The following is a 20086-nucleotide window of genomic DNA, read 5'->3' on the forward strand; positions in this document are numbered from 1 at the left end:
AGATACTTTCGTAACGAGAGGGCATAAATACTACATAAACGACGACGAAACAACTTCCTTAGTAAGTATTTGGAAAAAATTTCAACAACTTCAATTTTTCTCTATATGAAAATTCGATATAGACACATGTATCCTCTTCAGGCATGATTTCATGGACAGTTTGTTTCGAAACGAAGGTACACAAGTACTATATAGACGATACTGTTGAACAATACCTCTACGTAACTTCTCTCGATAAATAACTACTTAGAGGAAATTTTAAAAACTTCGCTATTTCTCTATCTAAGAATTCGATATAACAAGACGTATTGTTGTCAGGCGTGCTTCCATAGAGAGATTATTTCGAAACGAAGGAACACGGATACTACATATATAGAGTCAGGCAGGCAGACTACGGTGGTGGCGAGTTTCGATGGGACGCCAGAGTTCGTCGTCCGCGCAACACACGTATTTCGATGCGTGTAAAAGAGCGTGGATAGAGGGTCGGGCGAATCGTGCACGTAGAGAGACGCGCGCGCGCACTACACGCAAAACGAAGCATCGTTACGCGAATGTAATATATAGGATATACGAAGGGAAGCACGCAGCCAAACGAGGGACACACGCGCGCGTACACGGCGCCCGTAAATCCAGCGATCGACTTTTTGCTACGAGGAAGACACCGAGGCGTACACGCGAAAAACCAATCACGAAATCCAGCCGAAATCTTTGTTCGAATAATCGTAGCTATTAAAGACTCACCTGAATCGCCATACACATTGAATATGGAAGGTACGGTGGGGCGTTCGTTAGCGAAAACGCGACTCCGTAGGTGACAGAACACACCAAATACTCACGTGCGTCCACACGCTATGAAAGCCTGTGAACAACTGACGGAAGTGGGCGAAGAAGGCCGTTAGGTGGCTACATCGATCCTCTCGCGCGACTTGTTCGAGTATTGAGTGGCGCCATATTCAAATGTCAGCTACGTGATTGCTAATTTATCGCATAAATGAATCATTTGACAAAATTGAAATAAATCAACACTTTAACTCTAGTTTCAATCACAATTCGATCATTTAACTATAAAAAGGTCAGTATTCGCTAGAACCAACCAATTAACGAACTAAAATACATATATTGCGTAGCTAATGAGAGATATAAATACGCAGGTTTAACAGTTTTCAAAACATTTATTCATTGTAAATACATTGTTTGTGCCTTACTTCTGAAAGAAGGAAAAAAAAAACTGTTAAGTTTCGACGAACGGAGGAAAAGACAATGTCCCGATAATAATATCTACATTATCATCTTTTCGCCTCCTGATAAAACGCAAAACGAAAATTACACGAACCCTAGTACGGCTCACAATCTGTATTTGTTCCATATGTAAGGAAGAGATTCGGTGTTCGATATGAAAACAGAATGTTCACCTCAGGAAAAAACAGCTTTCTTCGACCGCGCACGCACGATATATTCTCTATCATAAGGGGTTTAAAATTATATATATTTATATATAATACTCGAGGAAACGATAAATCATTTTTGACAATACGAGATTTTGTTCTTATGTCTAACATTATCTTCATATATTTATTTATAATATATATAATATATCTTTGTCTCTGCAAATTCACGGTCATTCTTCATCACCATTGATTTCCTTTTGCCACTTGTACCATCGTCAGAGCGTTCCTTATGAATTACGTTTTATTTTTTTTTTTTTAATCTTTCGTTTTTTAAGGCAATGTTATTTCAAGTGTTCTTTCTTTTTTACACCGTTTCGCGAATTACGAAATCGGTCGCGTCTAAATCATTCTCTGCATTATGATCGGTATATCAAAATGACTGCTTTCTGTTGCTTCGTTTTTCCTCTGTTTTCTAGGGTGGCCGAATGCATTCGTTTATGTAATTTTATTCGCTCGCTACGCGACTAAATTTAAGCAACCTTTGCCGTGTGACACAAGAATTTCTATAATATATAATAATCGTAACAAAGTAACGTATGGTATGTGTGTGTAGGGGGTGTTCGTGTGCGATATGTACCTATGCATGTGTGTATGAAATGGCATGGCATTAACACGTATCAAACTGTTGGAATCCGACTGAAATGCTTTCGAAAGTCACTGACGCTTTATCGAACAAACTCTCCATTTCCATCTTTCTGAACCATTTCCCTCTCACTATTGTAATATCGATTATCTTCATTTACGATTTTTCCTACTACTTTGTCTCGGAATACAGCTCCATTGAGATATCAATTGGCTGCTCAAGGTCACTTTTCCTACCATCGTACAGCCAATTTTTCTTATTACGATTTCGTTAACTTATCCTATGACATCAATTATGTGTGACGATTGTATGTGTAAATAAAGTGTACTTTAATTTTAACATTGAATTTTTATTTTTTAATAATCAAATAAAATATGAACAAGTAAGAAAAAATAACCGAATATAATAAAAAGAACATAATATAACTTTTTCTACAAGATAATATAACAATATAATTTTACAGATTTATCTAAACATTTTTATTAGTACGTTTTGTAAATATGATTCTCCTAATGCCAACAATTGCACGAAGTGTTCTGGATAAATAAGAAGGGAAACGTGAGTTTCACGATGCAAGAAGTACAATAATAAGCCAAGAGGATGAAAAGAACAAGTGTAGAGTGTACGGACATGGAATAGTGTAATAAAATAAACGATCTACTATATAATTTTTCTCGATGACCTTCAACAGCCGATCAACTTCACACATGCTATAACACACGGCGACGCTCGAGGCTTGACTTTTCCATTCGCTGTTATGCTCGTAGAAAAAATTTCATTAATTGTAAATACCATATAATATTCAAGAAAATCTGTTCTGCGAGCACTACGAACATAAATTATTGACACTCCCATCCATTCATCGCACGCATTTCGAGATCTTTCTTAACTTTTCATTGTTGCGAAACATTCGAAACTACGTATACGTTTTCAAATTTCATTTTTCTATGAGCTTTTATAATTATAATACCTAATCTCTGAATCTCATAATTTACGAAGATTTGCCTTCGTATTCTCATCTCTGCATTCGCAAGCAAACACGTATTGCTTTTTATTTCTTTGCCTCTATATTTTCACAAACCTTAGCTAGAGCCTTCGACTCACAGTCACGTATCACCATTCAAGAACCGTTCGACCAAAGAAAAGAAGAGAATTAACTAAAAAAAAAAAAAAAAAAAAAAAAGAAAAAGAAAGAAAGAAACGAAAAGAACATCCTTGTATCGTTCTGCTTACACATTATGGTCCCTACAAAAAATACATTACATCTATAAGCAGTTTATATTAATCATTGTAATAGTCAATATCTATGTACACAATATTTCTTCTTTAATTTATTAATTCTTGTCGCTATGTTAGAACTTTCTACCTAATACTTAAAACGCTTTCTCCATATGACATTTTTTTACGTTCGACGTTTTCCTTTTCATTTCAATTAATAATGTATATTAGCTTGTGGGAATGTGTTAAATACAGCAAATACAGTACGATCGAATCGATTAAAAGAAAACATCCGCTACGAAATAAACATACACGCTAAATTAAACTATGAGTATACTAGCGGTAGAGAGTAAAAAGCCCAGCGATATAATTACAGTAATCATGATAATACTAATAATATTAGTAATAATAATAACAACAGTAACGATATGACATTGCAAAAATTAATCTGACAACGAGTTAGCTGTACGATAAAAATATTGGAACGGAATTTTAAATGTATCAAAGAAAAAAAAAAAAAAGAAAAAATAGAAAAAGAAAGGAAAGAAATTCTGAGGATACGATTCATCATAAAACGGTATATACGAGAAAGACTTCCGTAAAAATATTTAAGTAACACGATGGAAAAATTGTGCGAGTCGCGCGATCAAAATCGTTCGTTCGTTCCATAACGTTCGCCATAAATCGTACAAAACGATGCGTTTTATATTAGAAACAGAACGTCGTCGTGTCAATGGCGACCACCGTAAAATCCTATTAAATCGTATAATATATTTATATTTATATATATATATATATAATTATAATGCACGTAACCACGTGTTCATTTATCTCTCGATTGCTCGTTATAAATCGCTCTAACTATTATAATTCCCTATGTACAGTTGTAGCGTCTCCGTGAATGCAATTATTATTAATATTTCTCCTGTTAACAATCTCGCATCTTTCATTCTCGACGAAACGTGTGAATTGAACTGAATTTGATTCGACTTGTTTAACTCTTCTTTTTTTTTTGAACATTTTAATCTGCATATTCTCACATCTTCCGTTTTTCTCTTCTTCTTCTCCTTCTTATTCCTCTGCTTCTTCTTCTCTTTTCCTTCTTCTACTTGTCCGTCTTCTTTTGTGTTTTTCTATTCACAGCACTTTTTTCCCTTTTTGTTTATAATCCACATGTATACGAGAGATCCGTCCGACAAAATCAATCGTTCGACAGAGAGATTCATATCACAAAGTAGGTATAGTATTAGTATTAATACGTAAGTTGCTTTGTAGTAATTAATGTAGTTAGGAGAGAGATCATCACGGCCTCGAGAACGTTTCGAACGATGAAGTTCGTCGTACGGATTCGCCACTTTGCAAACATCAAAATTGCCTCTAAAATATAATATATGTATGTATGTATGTATATATAGGTAGCGTGTGTAACTACACTTCGAAAAATTGACAGTGATGGGCCAAACAGCGTGCGAGATATAATATCGTACATAGGTAAGTGTGTCTGCATTAACGTAAGTAAATGCTACGACGACGTCAGCATAATAGATTATTTACTTATTTATTCTTTTTCGAGACTGTGTAAAATTAACTCTATATACCCTTCGTTCGTTTATTTCAATATTTTTTAATTGAATTAGATAGAAGCATTAGTAGAACGGTTTCGTACCCGAAGCGATAGGAGAAAAGAACAGTTTCAAATGATAGTTCATGCAAATGGCGTTGTTGTCCCTATATAACATCATCATTATTATTTGTTAAAATTTTTCTTTTGTAGAATCTTCTTTTTAATTATCTTCTTTCATCTTGCCTTAATCGCTTCTAAAAGAAATTGAGCTGAAACGAGTTACTTTACATCATTCTCTTTTTGTTCGTTTCTTAGGCTAAGATTTCGTTCATTTTGCACTGATAGATATTTCATATTTGTATTATTATTTATAGCTTTCCTTCGATTCAGTTAACGCGCTATAAAATTTCTTTTCCTGAGTGAGTTTTTTTTAATATATTTCTTTCTTTTTTGTATTCTTTCGCTTGTTTCTCCTTCTCCTTTTTTTTTTTTTCATTCTTTTGTCACATTGAAATTGGATACAAGAAGCTTTCAGGTACAAAACAACAAGTAGTCTTCTCTCTAACAACGAGTGAGCTAAATTGTGTGTAATAAGCCAGGACTTGTCCGAGACACGTCTCTCAACGTGTTGTACAGTTAATTCCAATTGACCAACGATTTTGTTACACCAGCATTCTTTGACCGAAAATCTATAGCTTCCTGTTTTTCTTTCATCGCTTGGAAGCATAATTCATTTTATAATTCATTACATATTTCATTCCATAGAATAGCACAAGAAGTAACGCATGCGTCACGACGAAAAAGTCGCATCAACACTTCCGTTTTTTTATTTTGTTTTCTTCTTTTTTGTTGTTTAATGCTAACGTTTTTTTCTGAAAGCTCTTAAAATAGTGTGTCGCTGATACCATAGTACTTAGGAGAAAACATATCAGAGATCAACGTGTCGCTTTGTTAAAAGCGTGATTCTTTCATTGATAATATAAGTGTTCTTTCAGAAACCAAAAGGAAACGAAAAGGAATAAAACGTACGCTACTACAAAGTTAAACTAATTTCATAAACGGATCAACGCTATTAAGTTCATTTAGTTTGTTTTTTGCGTGTTTTTTCCTTTACATTGCTAGGTTAAATTGACTACTTTTTTTTTATTTCTGAGAAAGCCTAATCTCTAGTTATAAAATAAATCGCAGCTCTCAATCTGCAATTATAATGATATTATTTATTATAGATCGTTAACTCTATCACTTAATTAATTATCTTTAAATATACGTTTGTCTAGTCTTGTATTTCTTAAGGCAGGAATTTTTATATTTACAGTTTTGTCCTTGTTGGCCTTTCTTCCTTTTTTCCTATTTTTTTTTCTTTTTCCTTTTTTTCTCTCTCTTAAATCGCGCAAGGCTCATCTTCCAACGGCGAAGGAAACTCGTCTCAGACAAAGAAAATCTTTCTTCAATCAAGATACAATACGTCTGTCTGAAACGAGCCTGATTATATTTTTTCACCTATTACGTTCCTATTTATTGACATATATATCGCATCACCGTAAAAATGTACATTCTAGTGATATTAGTTCCTAAAAATAGCCAAACCATCGAGACAAACCTGTGGCAAATTATTTCGCACGATAAACAATATCCTTCACGCAAATATAACCACTGTAAAAATATTTTCGATTCACTTGTATTCAAGAATATATAACGTATCTTGTATGTGTGTGTATGTAAAATTTACTTATATCTTCAACACAATTTAAATTTGTATCTGACGATGTACGGAACGATATAAGGTAATTCTTCGTCTTTCGATCTCTTTAAAAAAGTATATTAGCACCATATATGTATACAGAGATTATCGTTTCTTTCTTTCATTTAAAGTCATTCGTACCACTTTCCACCATTATTAATAGCGTTTTTTTTTTAGGATTGCACAAATTAATAATGCACATGCGTTGTACATATTATTCCACTCTATATATACTGTATTGGTTTACCTGCGATCTCAAAACAATTTGCCACAGACTCACAATATCACCTTTTTGATATAATTCAATTGGATAGCCTCTAACACGAGTTAAACATTAAACGTTCCGTACAAGCTTGTCAGAGGGTTTACCGGTCAACGGTTTGACTTCTGTGTCCGGTTCTTCTAAAGCAAGGGGTGCTTGCCTTGTATCGGGAACATCGATATCATCGACATCCATTGCGTTCTTCGAACGACTTCCTATCTCCGTCGAATCTTGCGTCTGATTCGACGAGCCGGTGTCTTCTAGGTTCGTCGACTTTGTAGGCTCCGTAGGCGACGATATTGACGACGGCGTGGGCAATTCAGAATTTGGAGATGTGCCGTCTCCATCTCCGACACTGTGAAGATGCGGTTTTTCTTCGAATACTAAAAGATAAAACACGTATTTTGAAGCTGAACGATAATATGACGACAAAAATTTGGAAAAAATGGCATTGTCCTGAAAAAATGATAGTGGCTGACGAAAGTACTTGAAAAACTTGTATGGATATATTATCTATACTATACAGAACCTCCTGGAATTTTATCAACACTATAAGTATCATGAGAGCAGTGATAAAGTTTCAAACGAATTTGGTAATACACATAGAGACTACAAAGTATTTATTGCGAACATACATTTAGTAACAGTATTTGACCTATGACTAGGTGTCCTACTTACATTTGTCAAGGCTGATAATTGACCCTACGAATTCGTTGACAGTAAAAGACGGTGCTTGATCTTCCATTTGCCTTCTCCTTCTAACTAACCACCAATCAACGAGGAACAGTGCCAAAGCTAAAATCTTAATGCCAGCGCAAAGTCCTACATATCTGAAAAATATTGAACGAAAAATGTCACTGCTTAGTAACATTTCTAAAATTAGCTTCTTCAAATTGCGCACAGATGTGGGAATAATGAATACCTGTATCTGAACTGTTCAATGTCGTAAAGTAAACATCGTCCACCTTTTTCTCCACATGTGCTTTTCCAAAGTAAACATGTAGAGTCAATTAAATTACCAAATAAAATAGGAGCGGGTATGTAACCGAACAGTCTAAAAATGACAAATTGCATGCCTAAAGCAAACGATCTTTCCTCCTCTGAGACTGATCTGCATTAGAAACAACAGGTAGAATGAATGTAACAATAATGTAAAATTTGAACATAACTCAAGTACACTGACATATGGAACATATATAAAGTGATAAAAGTGAAACTTACCGTAACACTATCATTAATAGAGGCATCTGAGTGATAGCAACGATAAACGTCATAAAAAAAAGTAAAATTAAAAATGGAAATATAGTCCTACAAGGTGAAGTGCACGGGCCAGCAGTAGCTACTGGCACAACCGTTACTTCCGCAAATTCTGGAGCTGCCGGTGGCAACATTGTTAAGTTTCCGTGTATACCTAAAACATAAATATGGAAATTATAGAATTGTCTAACATTATCGATAAATATAATGATATTTATCAGCAGATACTTAATTATATTTATTAGCGATGTACTCTGATTTATTTTAGTCTTTTACTGTACTTTGCACTAATCGCATTATAAAGGAAATATTAGTATCGTTCAAAATAGAGCATTGACGTTCAATATACAATAGTATGCAAAAGTTCCCAGCCAGATAGATTTTTCACCTTATGTATAAAAACTTTCCCTGCTCATTGTATACTCGGTGATGTACAAAGAAAAGAAAAAGGAGAATTTCACACTTACATGCACAATTAGTAAAGTTCGATTTCGAACTGAAGGCAGTGCAGCCTGCATGACAAGGGCTAAAATACGTGAGACCGTTGTTTCCACAGACTGGCTCGACGTCTGTCATTCGGCACTCGCAACCGAAGTTGCACGCGGCAGTGAGATTTACTTGAAAGGGTTCCGGACCCTTTGTGCTGCTGTTAAAGTACGGTATAGTGGTCCCAGCCATTTTTACGTTGTCGCAACCGAGGAAGAAGAGGAGGCCATAGCACACCAGGCATATCATGTTTGAGACGAGAACGAATTGAACTGCACCTTTCGGTCTTAATTCTAAACGTTTGAGCAAACATCCGCCAAAAAAGATTCCGATGCAGGCACCCGGTATCGCTATAGAGCCGGTGAATACACTGGCTTGACTCTTTCCTAAACTGAACTGTGTCTCCAGATACTTTGGCAGGAAAACCACAAACCCGGAGACGATTACTAATTCCATGCAAGCTCCTAGGCACGTTACTACGTACACTGGATTACACACCAACCTCCACATACTCCTGGGGATATCTGAAACAGAGAGATATATTTATGTTTAATTATAACTTTAATTTTTGATCATTTTTGATAACATATAATATTTATTAAGGAAAACTCTTATAGAGCGAATAATTAAATCTCTGTTGTAAAAATTCAAGAATTAAAAGCTTACCCTTCACATCTTTGCCGTAACCACTATCATTTAGTTTCTCCTTTTTCGGTTCTTTGCATTGCTCTTTCTCTTTCTGCGACGAAGATTTAGCTTTTTCGATAATTCGTATTTTTTCTTTCTCCCGTTGCAGAGTTTTCGGGAAACTGAAGAACGGTATTGCCACTAGAATCAGGAGTAAGCCACAGAGTAGGAAACCACCCCACCACATGCCTACCCATCTGTGATCACCTGGATCTGTAGAAGAATAATTTTATCTTAAATAATATCTCATAATTTTGAGTACAACCAAATATCACTAGTAAAACTGCAGACTTTTATGCATCTGGTACATTTCTATAACCGTGTTCATACAAATATGCAGTCACCTTATTAGACATATTTCATTACCTATACTGATGATTGTTCCAGAAAATGAATCCATATGAAATGATAACAGATAAGCTCCAAGAAGAAAACCTAAAACCGGCCCAAAAGCTGCCATACTATACATACAACCTAAAAGAAACATAAGAGCTGCTTAATAAAATATTCTTATACGGTAAATCTTAAACCTCTCGAAACAGTATATTTTCTTACCGATATACAAAGAAGCACTTTCTGGTCGTACGTGATCATCTATGTAAGTAGTGCCGAGGGTAAATAAAGGGGAACCACCACAGCCTAATAATAACTGAGCAAGTACAAATAACATAACAGGACCAGCGGTAGATGGAGATCCCTGAATGCAATTATCACCTCTTAAATTGTTGTGTGGTGCTAAAGGCGGAGACGATAATCCAGACGATAAACGACCTACGAAGAAAGGATGATACTTTCAGTTTCTGTGCAAATGTTATTTTTAGACATTACTCGACGACAATGTGAATTTCGTTGATATTTGACATTTAAGGAAAGATAAATTGATAAATCATGTAATCAGCATTAAGTATTTCTCTTTTTCTCTTCTTTTTTTTTCAAATTAAAATTTATATTCTTTTAGCAGGCGAACCACGAAATTCACATTTCTACATGTAACATTATTCGTCGTTTCACAATTCATTAAACTCTCACCTAGTCCCATATCTTGTTCGCGTAACGAAACACCGCGACAAATGTTGTCCGAGCTAGAATTGTTTGCAGCCGTCATTAAATTGGGTTCGGCTGTGAAGTGTGGTACCATAAAGATCATCGATCCCAGTCCCATTATGACGGCGCCTGGAATGACAATAATTAAAAAATATTTCATATAATTAGCTTGCAAACACGCTTATCTTATTAGAACTTTAATATCAATTTGATCGAAGTACGATACTTGGTACCAAAGAAAGCAAAATATGGCTACTGTTTAAAAACTTACAAAATTTCTGTAAAAAGAGAGTGTTGTATTAATTATCTTCTCTACTCTACTAATTCTAGTGCTAGTGCTTTATCCAACAAAGACTGGATTATCGTTGTCCCAAGTATCGAATGATCTATTTTGTAGCCACAGGGCAAACAGTCAATGTTCGTAACATTCGCTTGAAACATAAAACTGTTTGCACAATTTAATAGAACACATCTATTTTAATAAATCGACCTTATCAATCTTATGGGATAAATAGAACGCGAGAATAATTAGTGACGTAAAAACTAAGGAATACGATATAGTTATATATTGTAATATTTACGTTAACGTGTCAGGATTGACCCAGCCTCTGCGAGAGTTAAATAGCGTTATAGATTGTCCGGAAAGTGTCTTTCTTTTACAGACACGTCTTTTACAACGACGCGTCTTTATACAAACATGAAACCTAATCTGTCAAACGTTGTGATTTCTATCTTCATAAAACAAAAATGGATCGTACGTAATTCGATAAAATAATATAAAACGGAAAATGTTGCGCATCCGTTATTTCTTTATAAAACGAAAGAAACTTCTCGGACGACCTAATAGTTTCGAATACTTTTATGATGTATACTTACCAATAGCTATCCAAACAGGTATATGTCTTCGGCTACCAAGATAGCTGACGAAGATGACGGTGATGACATTTCCAATTTCATAGGAGCTAGCAATGACGCCTGAAAGGCTGGACGGGATTTCGAACCTTTTCTCTATGGTCGTGATCACAGAATTTATGTAACCTGAACTAAGTGCTTGCTGCAGCGTGACGAGAAACGACAGAAGGAACACAAACACCTGGAAAAATCACGGGATGATCGTTCGTTAATGTGTGTTAATTGAACCTTGAGCGTCTCCGATGACGATTGCCAGTGCAAATTCGACGTGTTTCTTTGTTAGGTTTCCTGTTCTAAGAAGCCGCGAGGTAACTCTTACTTCTACGACATCGCCACGTCTTGCACCATGTTCTAGCAGCACACGTTGATTAAAAACACCGATGATAAATTTGCAAATGTCTATGGTGTTTGTGAAGCGTTTGGACATATTTGGTATATAAATTTATATTTCTTGTATTTTATGTTTTAATATTAATATAATATATTTCTTGAAACGTAGTGAGTATCATAGCGAAATGCAAAGTGCTGCTACCATCGTAAAGAAGTTAAAAGAGCTTAACGTGGTATACCAAAGGATCTTTCTCTTTTATATAGAAAATTATGGGGGTTATAGAGAATTTACACACAACGAACTTGAAGGTTGTAAAACGATCGAAGAAATCAAGATTGTTCTAGATTGTTTGCAAGGTTACGTACGTACATCTGTGATTACCACCACCTGCTCTACGTATAACTCCAGACTTATACACTTTACGAACTTGTACGCTTATTTACGCTTAAAGAGGAATTCACAGCTCCTCCTGCAATAATTATTTTTTTTAACGCGATATAACGTTTTCTTTATCCATGAAATATTTCGAATAAATGATAGAAGATCAATGAGAAATATCTGAATAAAAATCACGTGTATATATATATATATATATAGCAATTAATTTATAAAAGAATGTATACTTGTAAGTGTTTGTATATATCCTTCAAAGACTGTCAGAGATACGAAATACTTTGGTTTGTACGTTAATTTTGCCTTCGAGATGAAATATATTCTGAAGATACGTTAGAATCTATGAATAAATACGCTTATCGTCATAGACGAAGTATCAATATTATCATCTCAAATAATAAAACGTATTTCCTATGGAAATCGAAGGATAATCGAAGATAAGAAGCTTTTGTTTCTGTGTTTACGGAATTTATATTATTTTATATACGTCGATTAATATTTCGTAGAATAGAAATTTCTACCTGAAAAGACAAAAATGTGACAGCGTACTTTATCAGAAATATGTGTGTGTGTTTTTTTTTTTTGCCTTGGGCAGAACAAAAGCACCCTTTATCATGTAAAATTCAGAGATACGTGTACCTGATAATATCGATTCTTTCGTACATCCATGCTGCCGAATCGAACGATAAAACCCGATTAGATAAGCAAAAGCTTTATCGATTCCATCATTGTACCCTTGAGTGCATTTTAACTAACGAAGGTAAAACGCCGCTTTAACGTAACATTATGATCTTACGATGGGAACAGGATAAAACATTTTGCTGATAATCGACGTGCTATGTTTGACAAATCAAAGCTAAAAAGCGCTCGATATGAACAGGTGAACGTAGTACATTTAGAATTTTGTATTCCCGAAAATCATGACTTTAATCATGTAAATCTACATGATTTTTACCGATGTCTGCATTAAAAGAAAAGGTAATTTACATTGCTTGAAGATCAATTCTCGGTGAATTCGGAAATTGATGTTGATAGAAAAACAAGGTAGGTGCATCTTATCGGATTTGATACAAGAAATAATTTTAAATTGCGATCTTAGAATTGAACTTTCGAGTTATTTGAGAAATTCAACATATTCGGTCGAGTTTCAGCAGTTTTACAAATTTAAGCAATTTTACAAATTTCCTACGATTGGAATATCCTTTCGTCTGATTTACAAGAATTTGGATATTCCAAGCATTTATTGTTGCTTGTAAAAAATTCTTCGCGACTGCAAATATAAATGAAAAAACTGGATAGTCGGTAGACTAGAAGAGTTCGGCCAGATTTCTAGGCTAAACCTGTTCTCGCACGAGTTAACAAAATATCTGATTACGTTGCAATGTAATGGCAACGAACAATAAAACCACGTCAAATGAAAACGATGACGTCTTTGCTTCGTACTCTTACGATGACTTAAAACCTTTCACAGAATGTCAGCAGCGTTTCAATGTCGTATCCTTTCGAAATGATGACTCACCGCACCTCGTTTTGCACATCCGTGTACCATATACGCAACAAATGTAAGTTGATTGGCGATTTCGAATTAATCGAATCGCTTCATTCGGAGACTGTATGACGAGAAAATGTAACACGACCCTCCCGTTTGAACATCACTCACACAAAGCGATTTTTGGAAATATCTAAATGCTGTACGTGTACGAAATTTACCGTGTGCCCTTCCAGTTTATGTAATTTTAACTAGTACAAGGCTAAAAATTTGTTCAAGCAAAACAGCGTGGTACAAAGGAAAGCATACTAAAGATTACCAACGTTGAAGATTTTTTTTTTTTTAATAAATAAATAAATAGAATTGCAGAGATTTAAAAATGTCGGTTCACAGTTGCTCGCGAGAGTATTCGATCTTTTTGTAGAAATCTTAATTTCGTCTTGATAGTTGCAGTAAATGTCTCGTAATTTTTATGTACGTTCTCACACTCGTTACGAGCTTTATTCATTTAACCGTGATAACGGAGCGTCGTTATAGCGTGAATGAACTTTTAAAATGTCTCGTGCAAGAAGCTGAAACACCTCGTAAAAGATCCCTCCACAATAAGAGTCGAGATACTTTCACGAACAACTCGCTGTTTTCAAGATAAATAAGCAGAGTTACGTGAATCGGATCTTGCAGGTCCATCGGGCATTGCAGGAATTTTGGATAAAGTAACATTTATTCCAGCGTACCTTTATTCCAGCGAATTTTTGTATAAAGGCCGGCCGGCAGCTCAGGATTCCACAGTCCTTCGAATCCGGATTAAACGGCGGAGTTTGCGCTCTCTCCTTCTCCGTCCTGTGTCGACAGTCCATGCCAACAAGAAAAACGTGTTAAGAATTCTGCTATGGAATCGTCGGGTATTTTGGTATAAAGCGAAGGAACAAAGCGAGAAGCACGTGTGCGACTCGATTAATCCTTTAACTGCGAGACGCTGGCGACGAGGTGAAGAAACTCTTGGCGTTATTTTTAAAAGATCTAGAAAATGAATTAAGAGAGCGTGAAATTTGAAAAACGATGATCATCGAATATAGACATCGATCTTATTCTTGCTTCTCGTTTAGTTCAAATAATTTTTTGCCGATTTATCGTAGACTCGCAGGATCTCCAGTTAAACATCGTTAAAGAAATTTCACATAAATTAGACGTGTAACGCGGAGAAGATTACTTCTGTACGATTTAATCGTAAGATTCCCAGCGGAATTCTATTCCGATTAGATCGATCAACGTCTCATAATGTACAACAAGTTCGATCGTTTCATGCAAAGTTCGAGATTGTTTACGTTCTCGGGAACTCGACTGACTGAAATATCTTTACCTTGCTATAATGTTTGGTCGTAATCGTATTAATTTTGAATTCTTGCAGAATTTTATTATCCTCAATGATCGACTCCTGTTTAAGCCAATTGAACGTTACTTCGGATCACCAACAACTAGGCTACATCTGTCGGGTTGCTAGGATCGTCGACAGCCTACAGTCCACTTGGCGTCACTTCGATTCCTTATTTAAAGTAAATTCTTCGTTCATCGCGACGCGACGCGTCGTTCTTAAAAGGAAATCCGGCTATCGCGCTCATCGTCCTAGCTTTTCACAATCTTCGTCTCGTGTGCAATTACTTGCGAAATTAGAGCGTAGAAAATAGCCTTAGAGTGCCTTCGAACGTAATTTTAGTCCAATCCCGGCGATACAGTTAAAGGATTAAAGAAGACGATCGATTCGATGGGAATATAATACAAATTAGAATGTTGTTAGTCGACTTTGCAGGATTTTGTTAGTTGATCGTAATCGTCTCACTTTTCTTTTCTCTTTGATTAATTGTATCGTAAGTGATAATCATGCCAGCTTTACCTGTCCACCATGGAAGCACTGGGATTCCTGCTGTGACATTTGATGATAAAATCTCTGAAAAAGTGTAAGAAGAAGAAACAGCAAGCATGAATAATACTGTGCTGAATGATGCACCGTGATTGCGTGCATATGAGTTAGGACAGATTGAAGTTAACACAGAAGTATGCGTATTGATCTTTGGAGACATAACAAATACAAAATAGTAATAAATATGACTAATATAGATTACACCGTATAGCGATATAATTAATAGAAATTATACAGGTAATTGCTTGTTGGTGTACTCTGTCGATAAAACAGATATACGTATTTCACGCAGAAGATAATTTCAATTATTCAAGTACAACATAGATACTACTATGAAAACATTTCCTGTACAATTAAATTCAAATTCGCTTTAATAAAAATTGTAGCTTCGTTATCTCAGTTTTTTCTCGTTATCGTTAAACGAGAAAGAAAAGATAAAAAGGAAAAGATATGAAAACTTACGTCCTTATTCGCTATACACGTTCCGTTCTACGCCTCCAAGAGATCAAGATACTTCAGGAATTGTAATATATACAAGTAGTGCATTCAGAGAAACATTGAATTTATTTACTCGTTTTAACACACCCTTAAAACCTGATATCATATCTTTACAATTATTCTTGCAACATATTCGAAGATTACGAGAGAAGATTTCTATTATTTTACAAAGAAACAATCTCGTATTACTAAAATCTCCTGTATATTTCGTTTTTGCGGCTAAACTCGTGCATCCTTTTATCTCCACCAAAATTTCCAAAATATTGCTCGTTTACATAATTATGTTTTTCCTTCCGTGGAACTTTGTCAATGTATCAGGCGTATTTGTAGAAAATTTACTCCTTTGAATCGAATAGCTTGTTTTCATTTTCGATTATGACATGTTGCGACATCGACCATGTTAATATTAAAATTCTCCTGTCTGATCGTAAAGCGACAGTTCGATCGGAAGATGGTGAAAAATACTTTCACCGTATCTTTCCCCATCTTCGTTTTTAAACGATACGCTCGTCTATCTACTCTCTAACGCTGTCCCTAACTTCATTTAGGCGAATAAATTTATGATAACAGGACTCGTAACAGGATGTGCCTATGACACATATAACACTGTTACAAAAGAATCTATTTCACGAATAACCGTGTCATGGTCAGCTTGGTGCTTTCACTTTTCACGTTTTCGAGGGTTACAGCTTGCAATTTTTACCACGGTCGTCTAGAAACCATTTGTGTATGTAAATTCGCGGATGGATTGACCGTGCTGCAGAAATCTCCGATTGTGTAATAGAAAGAAACGCCATAACATTTTCACGATTCGCTTCTTAGCGTCTCGCTTTCTCTTTTTCGACTTTGTTCGTGACAATTTTGTTCTGTTCCATGTCATTCCCGATTGTTATTTATAACACAACGTGTACATTGTAGCCGATGACGTATAACCGCGGAAGTTTATTTTTTTTTTTTATAACAAACGAGCGAGAAATGCTTCTAAGTCTCTGGAGCGTGGAATTCACAGTGAAAATCGAAAAAATAAACATAAAATCCAACTATCCGCTTCGAGTTTTTCCTCTTTACGCGAATAATAACAAATAAAGCTAAGTAAGAAAAGATATAATAACAAGAAAAACGTATGAGATTTTTTATCAAACTTGGTACTTTCAAAAACCTTGAAACTACGACGCTAAAAAGAAGATAGAACTGCGTTTTTCTGATTACTGGCCGATAATTTCTTCGATATTGAACGATGAAAACGATTCCTATAGGACGAGCGAGATTCTTTCACGTTTTCCATGCGCCGTTCGAGCCAAGTGATACAACTCAAGTTCAAGCCCGTCAAATGTTACAATTTTCATTTGTTATACACACTGATAAATATTATAATAAAGAAGATTTATATTCTGATAATAGAAATACGAGTATCGTACATATCTTTCTCCATATACTATGGTCATAGATTCGCTAGTTCCTAACAGTTGCTAGTAACAGCGATGTTAATTACCTCATGACGACGTTATTTTTTAACAAGATCCGCAACAAAATGAGTATCCCTCGTGTCGTACGCGTCAGTTATACTCACCTATGGTCCACGAGGCCAGAACTGGGATTTCTACTGTGACACCTGATGACGGTGTCGTGAGTCAGTCTGCTACCGGTTGCCTGCAGTGGGTCTGTGGTTTCGTCGGTTCCCGTGGCCGCACTCTCCGCGTACAGCCCAGTCATAGCGTACATGCTTTCGTTCCTTCGATGTCCGGCATGGTAATTGCTGCCAGACTCGGACCTGGAAATGCAATAGACGATCAACGTGTAATTTGGAAGTGATCCATTAAGCTTCCACTCTTGTTCTTGTTGACCTCGATAAAGCGGCCATCCAATCGTCCGCTACATACGTTGTAAATTAAGCGTCCAGGTCTGGCGTTGTTGCGTACAAGATCAAGGATTCAGGAATTGGTCAATTCTTCACGGACGATTAGTAATTGGGAATTTTTTCCTTCGTTTCTTTTCTCTAAAGACGACTCACAAGACGACAGAATACGTAAATGAGTGAATCGAGTAAATCTCATTGGAAGTTTCGGTTTTACTTTTTTTAAACATTAGCTAGGTTTAAGTCGATAGTTGTGATAATTGTGACTAATCGTCGACTGACTTTATACGTTTTATGTTTAGAAAATAAAAAAGTTTATCGACTGTCGGACGACTTTGTCTCTCGTCGTATTTATCTTGCGCGTTGAATTTACGATGATTCGACCATTTGATCAAAAGATACGGGTCTTCTTTTCGGAAAGTTTCTTAATAATTCTGTTTCGATTTGGCTTGTCGATGGACCGGCAAATTTATAGATTTTATATCTAAAGTGTCTCATATTTTTATCGAGATAGACGAGGAAATTCTGAATGGTATCAGGCAATACTGGTAGCAGATACCTGGCAATTTATTCCTATCGAGATGCGAATCTTCGATATAGTTCCGGCTGCAACTCGTGTGATTTCTATCCACTTTGATGTTTATTTTAGCTGATCGATGGAAAGAAACGCGTAAGCTTTCGCGAGTGTCTATTTTCGTACAATTGTCGGATGATTCGATCGATTGCAGTGGAACCTGAAGTCATCGTTGTAAGATCATCGTGGATCATTAGCATATGAGCACGCCAAAGTCCTCGGATGTTTCTCAGTTAAAAGTCAAGAGGAGATCGCAAGGAGAGGCAGCGAAGGTCAATTAGATCTTTCTGCTTCCTCCATTTTTCATGAGGTTAAATTCGAAGATCGATGATTTACGTCACTTTCAATTTAGAGCGAACCAAGAACATTTGCAACGAGGCTCGCGTATGATTATGAAATTTGGAAAACTATGCGAGTCTCTTCGATCAGAGTGAAAATTAATAGCGACGAACGAAAACTGTAGAATATTTGTCGAATAAGAACGAGAACAATTTTGCCATAACAATCGTACTTTAATATTAATTCTTCCAATATTTAAACAAATTTATTCGAACATTAAAACTGTTCGAATTTTTAAAGCAACCTCTTTCCGAAAGTTAGAAAATTCAATTTCAACGATTTCAAGCGATGATGAATCAACGTCAATAACGAGCTACTGAAATCGCGAACGTTTCTACTTTATAAATCTTTTATTGACGGTTTGCTCGCGACAGTTTCAAACACCAGATTAAAGGAAACATCGATTACAATTTATGAAAAGGACACTTACCTTCCGCTTTAGGAAAAGTGTTGATAATTGAACTAAAAATAAATATCAATTTACTGTCCTTTCTATGAAGCAACCTCTACATTTCCGATACACATTTGAGAAAGTTCTATTCGTTGGATATAAAAACGACAGATTGGGTAATCGTCGTTCATAAATAAATTCCTGTTTACCATTTACGCTACCTTTGCGAAACTTTCGATCAGTGGGTTAAAAAAGTATCGATCAGCTACCCTTCGTCTGTCTGAACGAACCTTTAAAGGTAGAGTTATCGTAATATGGACAAGTTAATTTTATTTTTAGTAGCCGATGGGTAATTAACTCGTAACGATAAAAATAGCGTTTGTCGCCGAAACAATCGAGAAGGGTTAACACCGAGAGAGGAGTTCGTGCGCTGATCAACGTAAATAGCGAACGATTGGGCTACCTCAGCACCCTGGACTCCTGAATAAGCTTTCATTATCTACGTTGCATCTTGCCCTCGATACATAGGCAAAATTTAATTAAAACGGGACGTACAGTTTATAAACAGAAAATGAACAAGAAAAAGGATCGAACTCGTACGCCTAAACGTACGCTGCTCGAGACAAGTAATAATACCGTAGAAAATAGCCAGGAATATTCGAAGATAGTAAATGAAAGGAATATTTGAAAAAATTTAATTAGAAACTCTTTCGAGGAAATAAAAAAGAGAAAAATAAAAAAGGGAAAGATTTTCTCTTAATTTTGAGGTTTGCGGTCCGAGTCTCGTACAACAGGAAATTCGTATAACTCGGGGAACGTTATACGGTATACTATGTACTTGTGGTAAGTATAAGCAATAATCTTAGACATAATAAAACGCGAATACCGCAGGACAGGAAGTCGGTTGCGTGGTCGCAGGCGCAATTTCTCGGTTCCTGTCTTGTTAACGAACAAGAAAGGGAGAAGACAAACAGAATCCTGGAAGCCCCTGAACGCCGAACCTCTACTTATCTAAACATTACACGCAGAGCTCCAGTCGGAGGATCATATTACTTTACAACCTAACAAGAACCTTCCCCCGTGTTATTTGAATTTT

General features: G+C 35.8%; 1 protein-coding gene across 2 annotated transcripts in view; it reads right to left on the reverse strand.

Annotated features, from left to right (window-relative positions):
- Positions 1-1154: 1154 nt before the first annotated feature.
- Positions 1155-20086, reverse strand: part of LOC117158431 (Organic anion transporting polypeptide 30B) — a 67411-nt gene continuing 48479 nt past the window's right edge. The window contains exons 3-15 of one of the 2 annotated variants that reach the window (XM_033337309.2): positions 17402-17602; positions 15307-15360; positions 14150-14255; positions 11167-11383; positions 10276-10419; positions 9802-10017; positions 9613-9720; positions 9226-9459; positions 8541-9083; positions 8038-8227; positions 7739-7927; positions 7495-7646; positions 1155-7199 (exon numbers count right to left, since the gene is read on the reverse strand). In XM_033337309.2, the coding sequence (XP_033193200.1) occupies positions 6889-7199; positions 7495-7646; positions 7739-7927; positions 8038-8227; positions 8541-9083; positions 9226-9459; positions 9613-9720; positions 9802-10017; positions 10276-10419; positions 11167-11383; positions 14150-14255; positions 15307-15360; positions 17402-17602 (2665 nt within the window). In that variant the 3' untranslated portion in view covers positions 1155-6888. The remainder of the gene's footprint in view (positions 7200-7494; positions 7647-7738; positions 7928-8037; positions 8228-8540; positions 9084-9225; positions 9460-9612; positions 9721-9801; positions 10018-10275; positions 10420-11166; positions 11384-14149; positions 14256-15306; positions 15361-17401; positions 17603-20086) is intronic. The other variant, XM_033337311.2, reaches the window with a different exon arrangement.

This window comes from Bombus vancouverensis, chromosome 5, assembly GCF_051014615.1.
Source record: "Bombus vancouverensis nearcticus chromosome 5, iyBomVanc1_principal, whole genome shotgun sequence".
Classification (NCBI taxonomy): domain Eukaryota; kingdom Metazoa; phylum Arthropoda; class Insecta; order Hymenoptera; family Apidae; genus Bombus; species Bombus vancouverensis.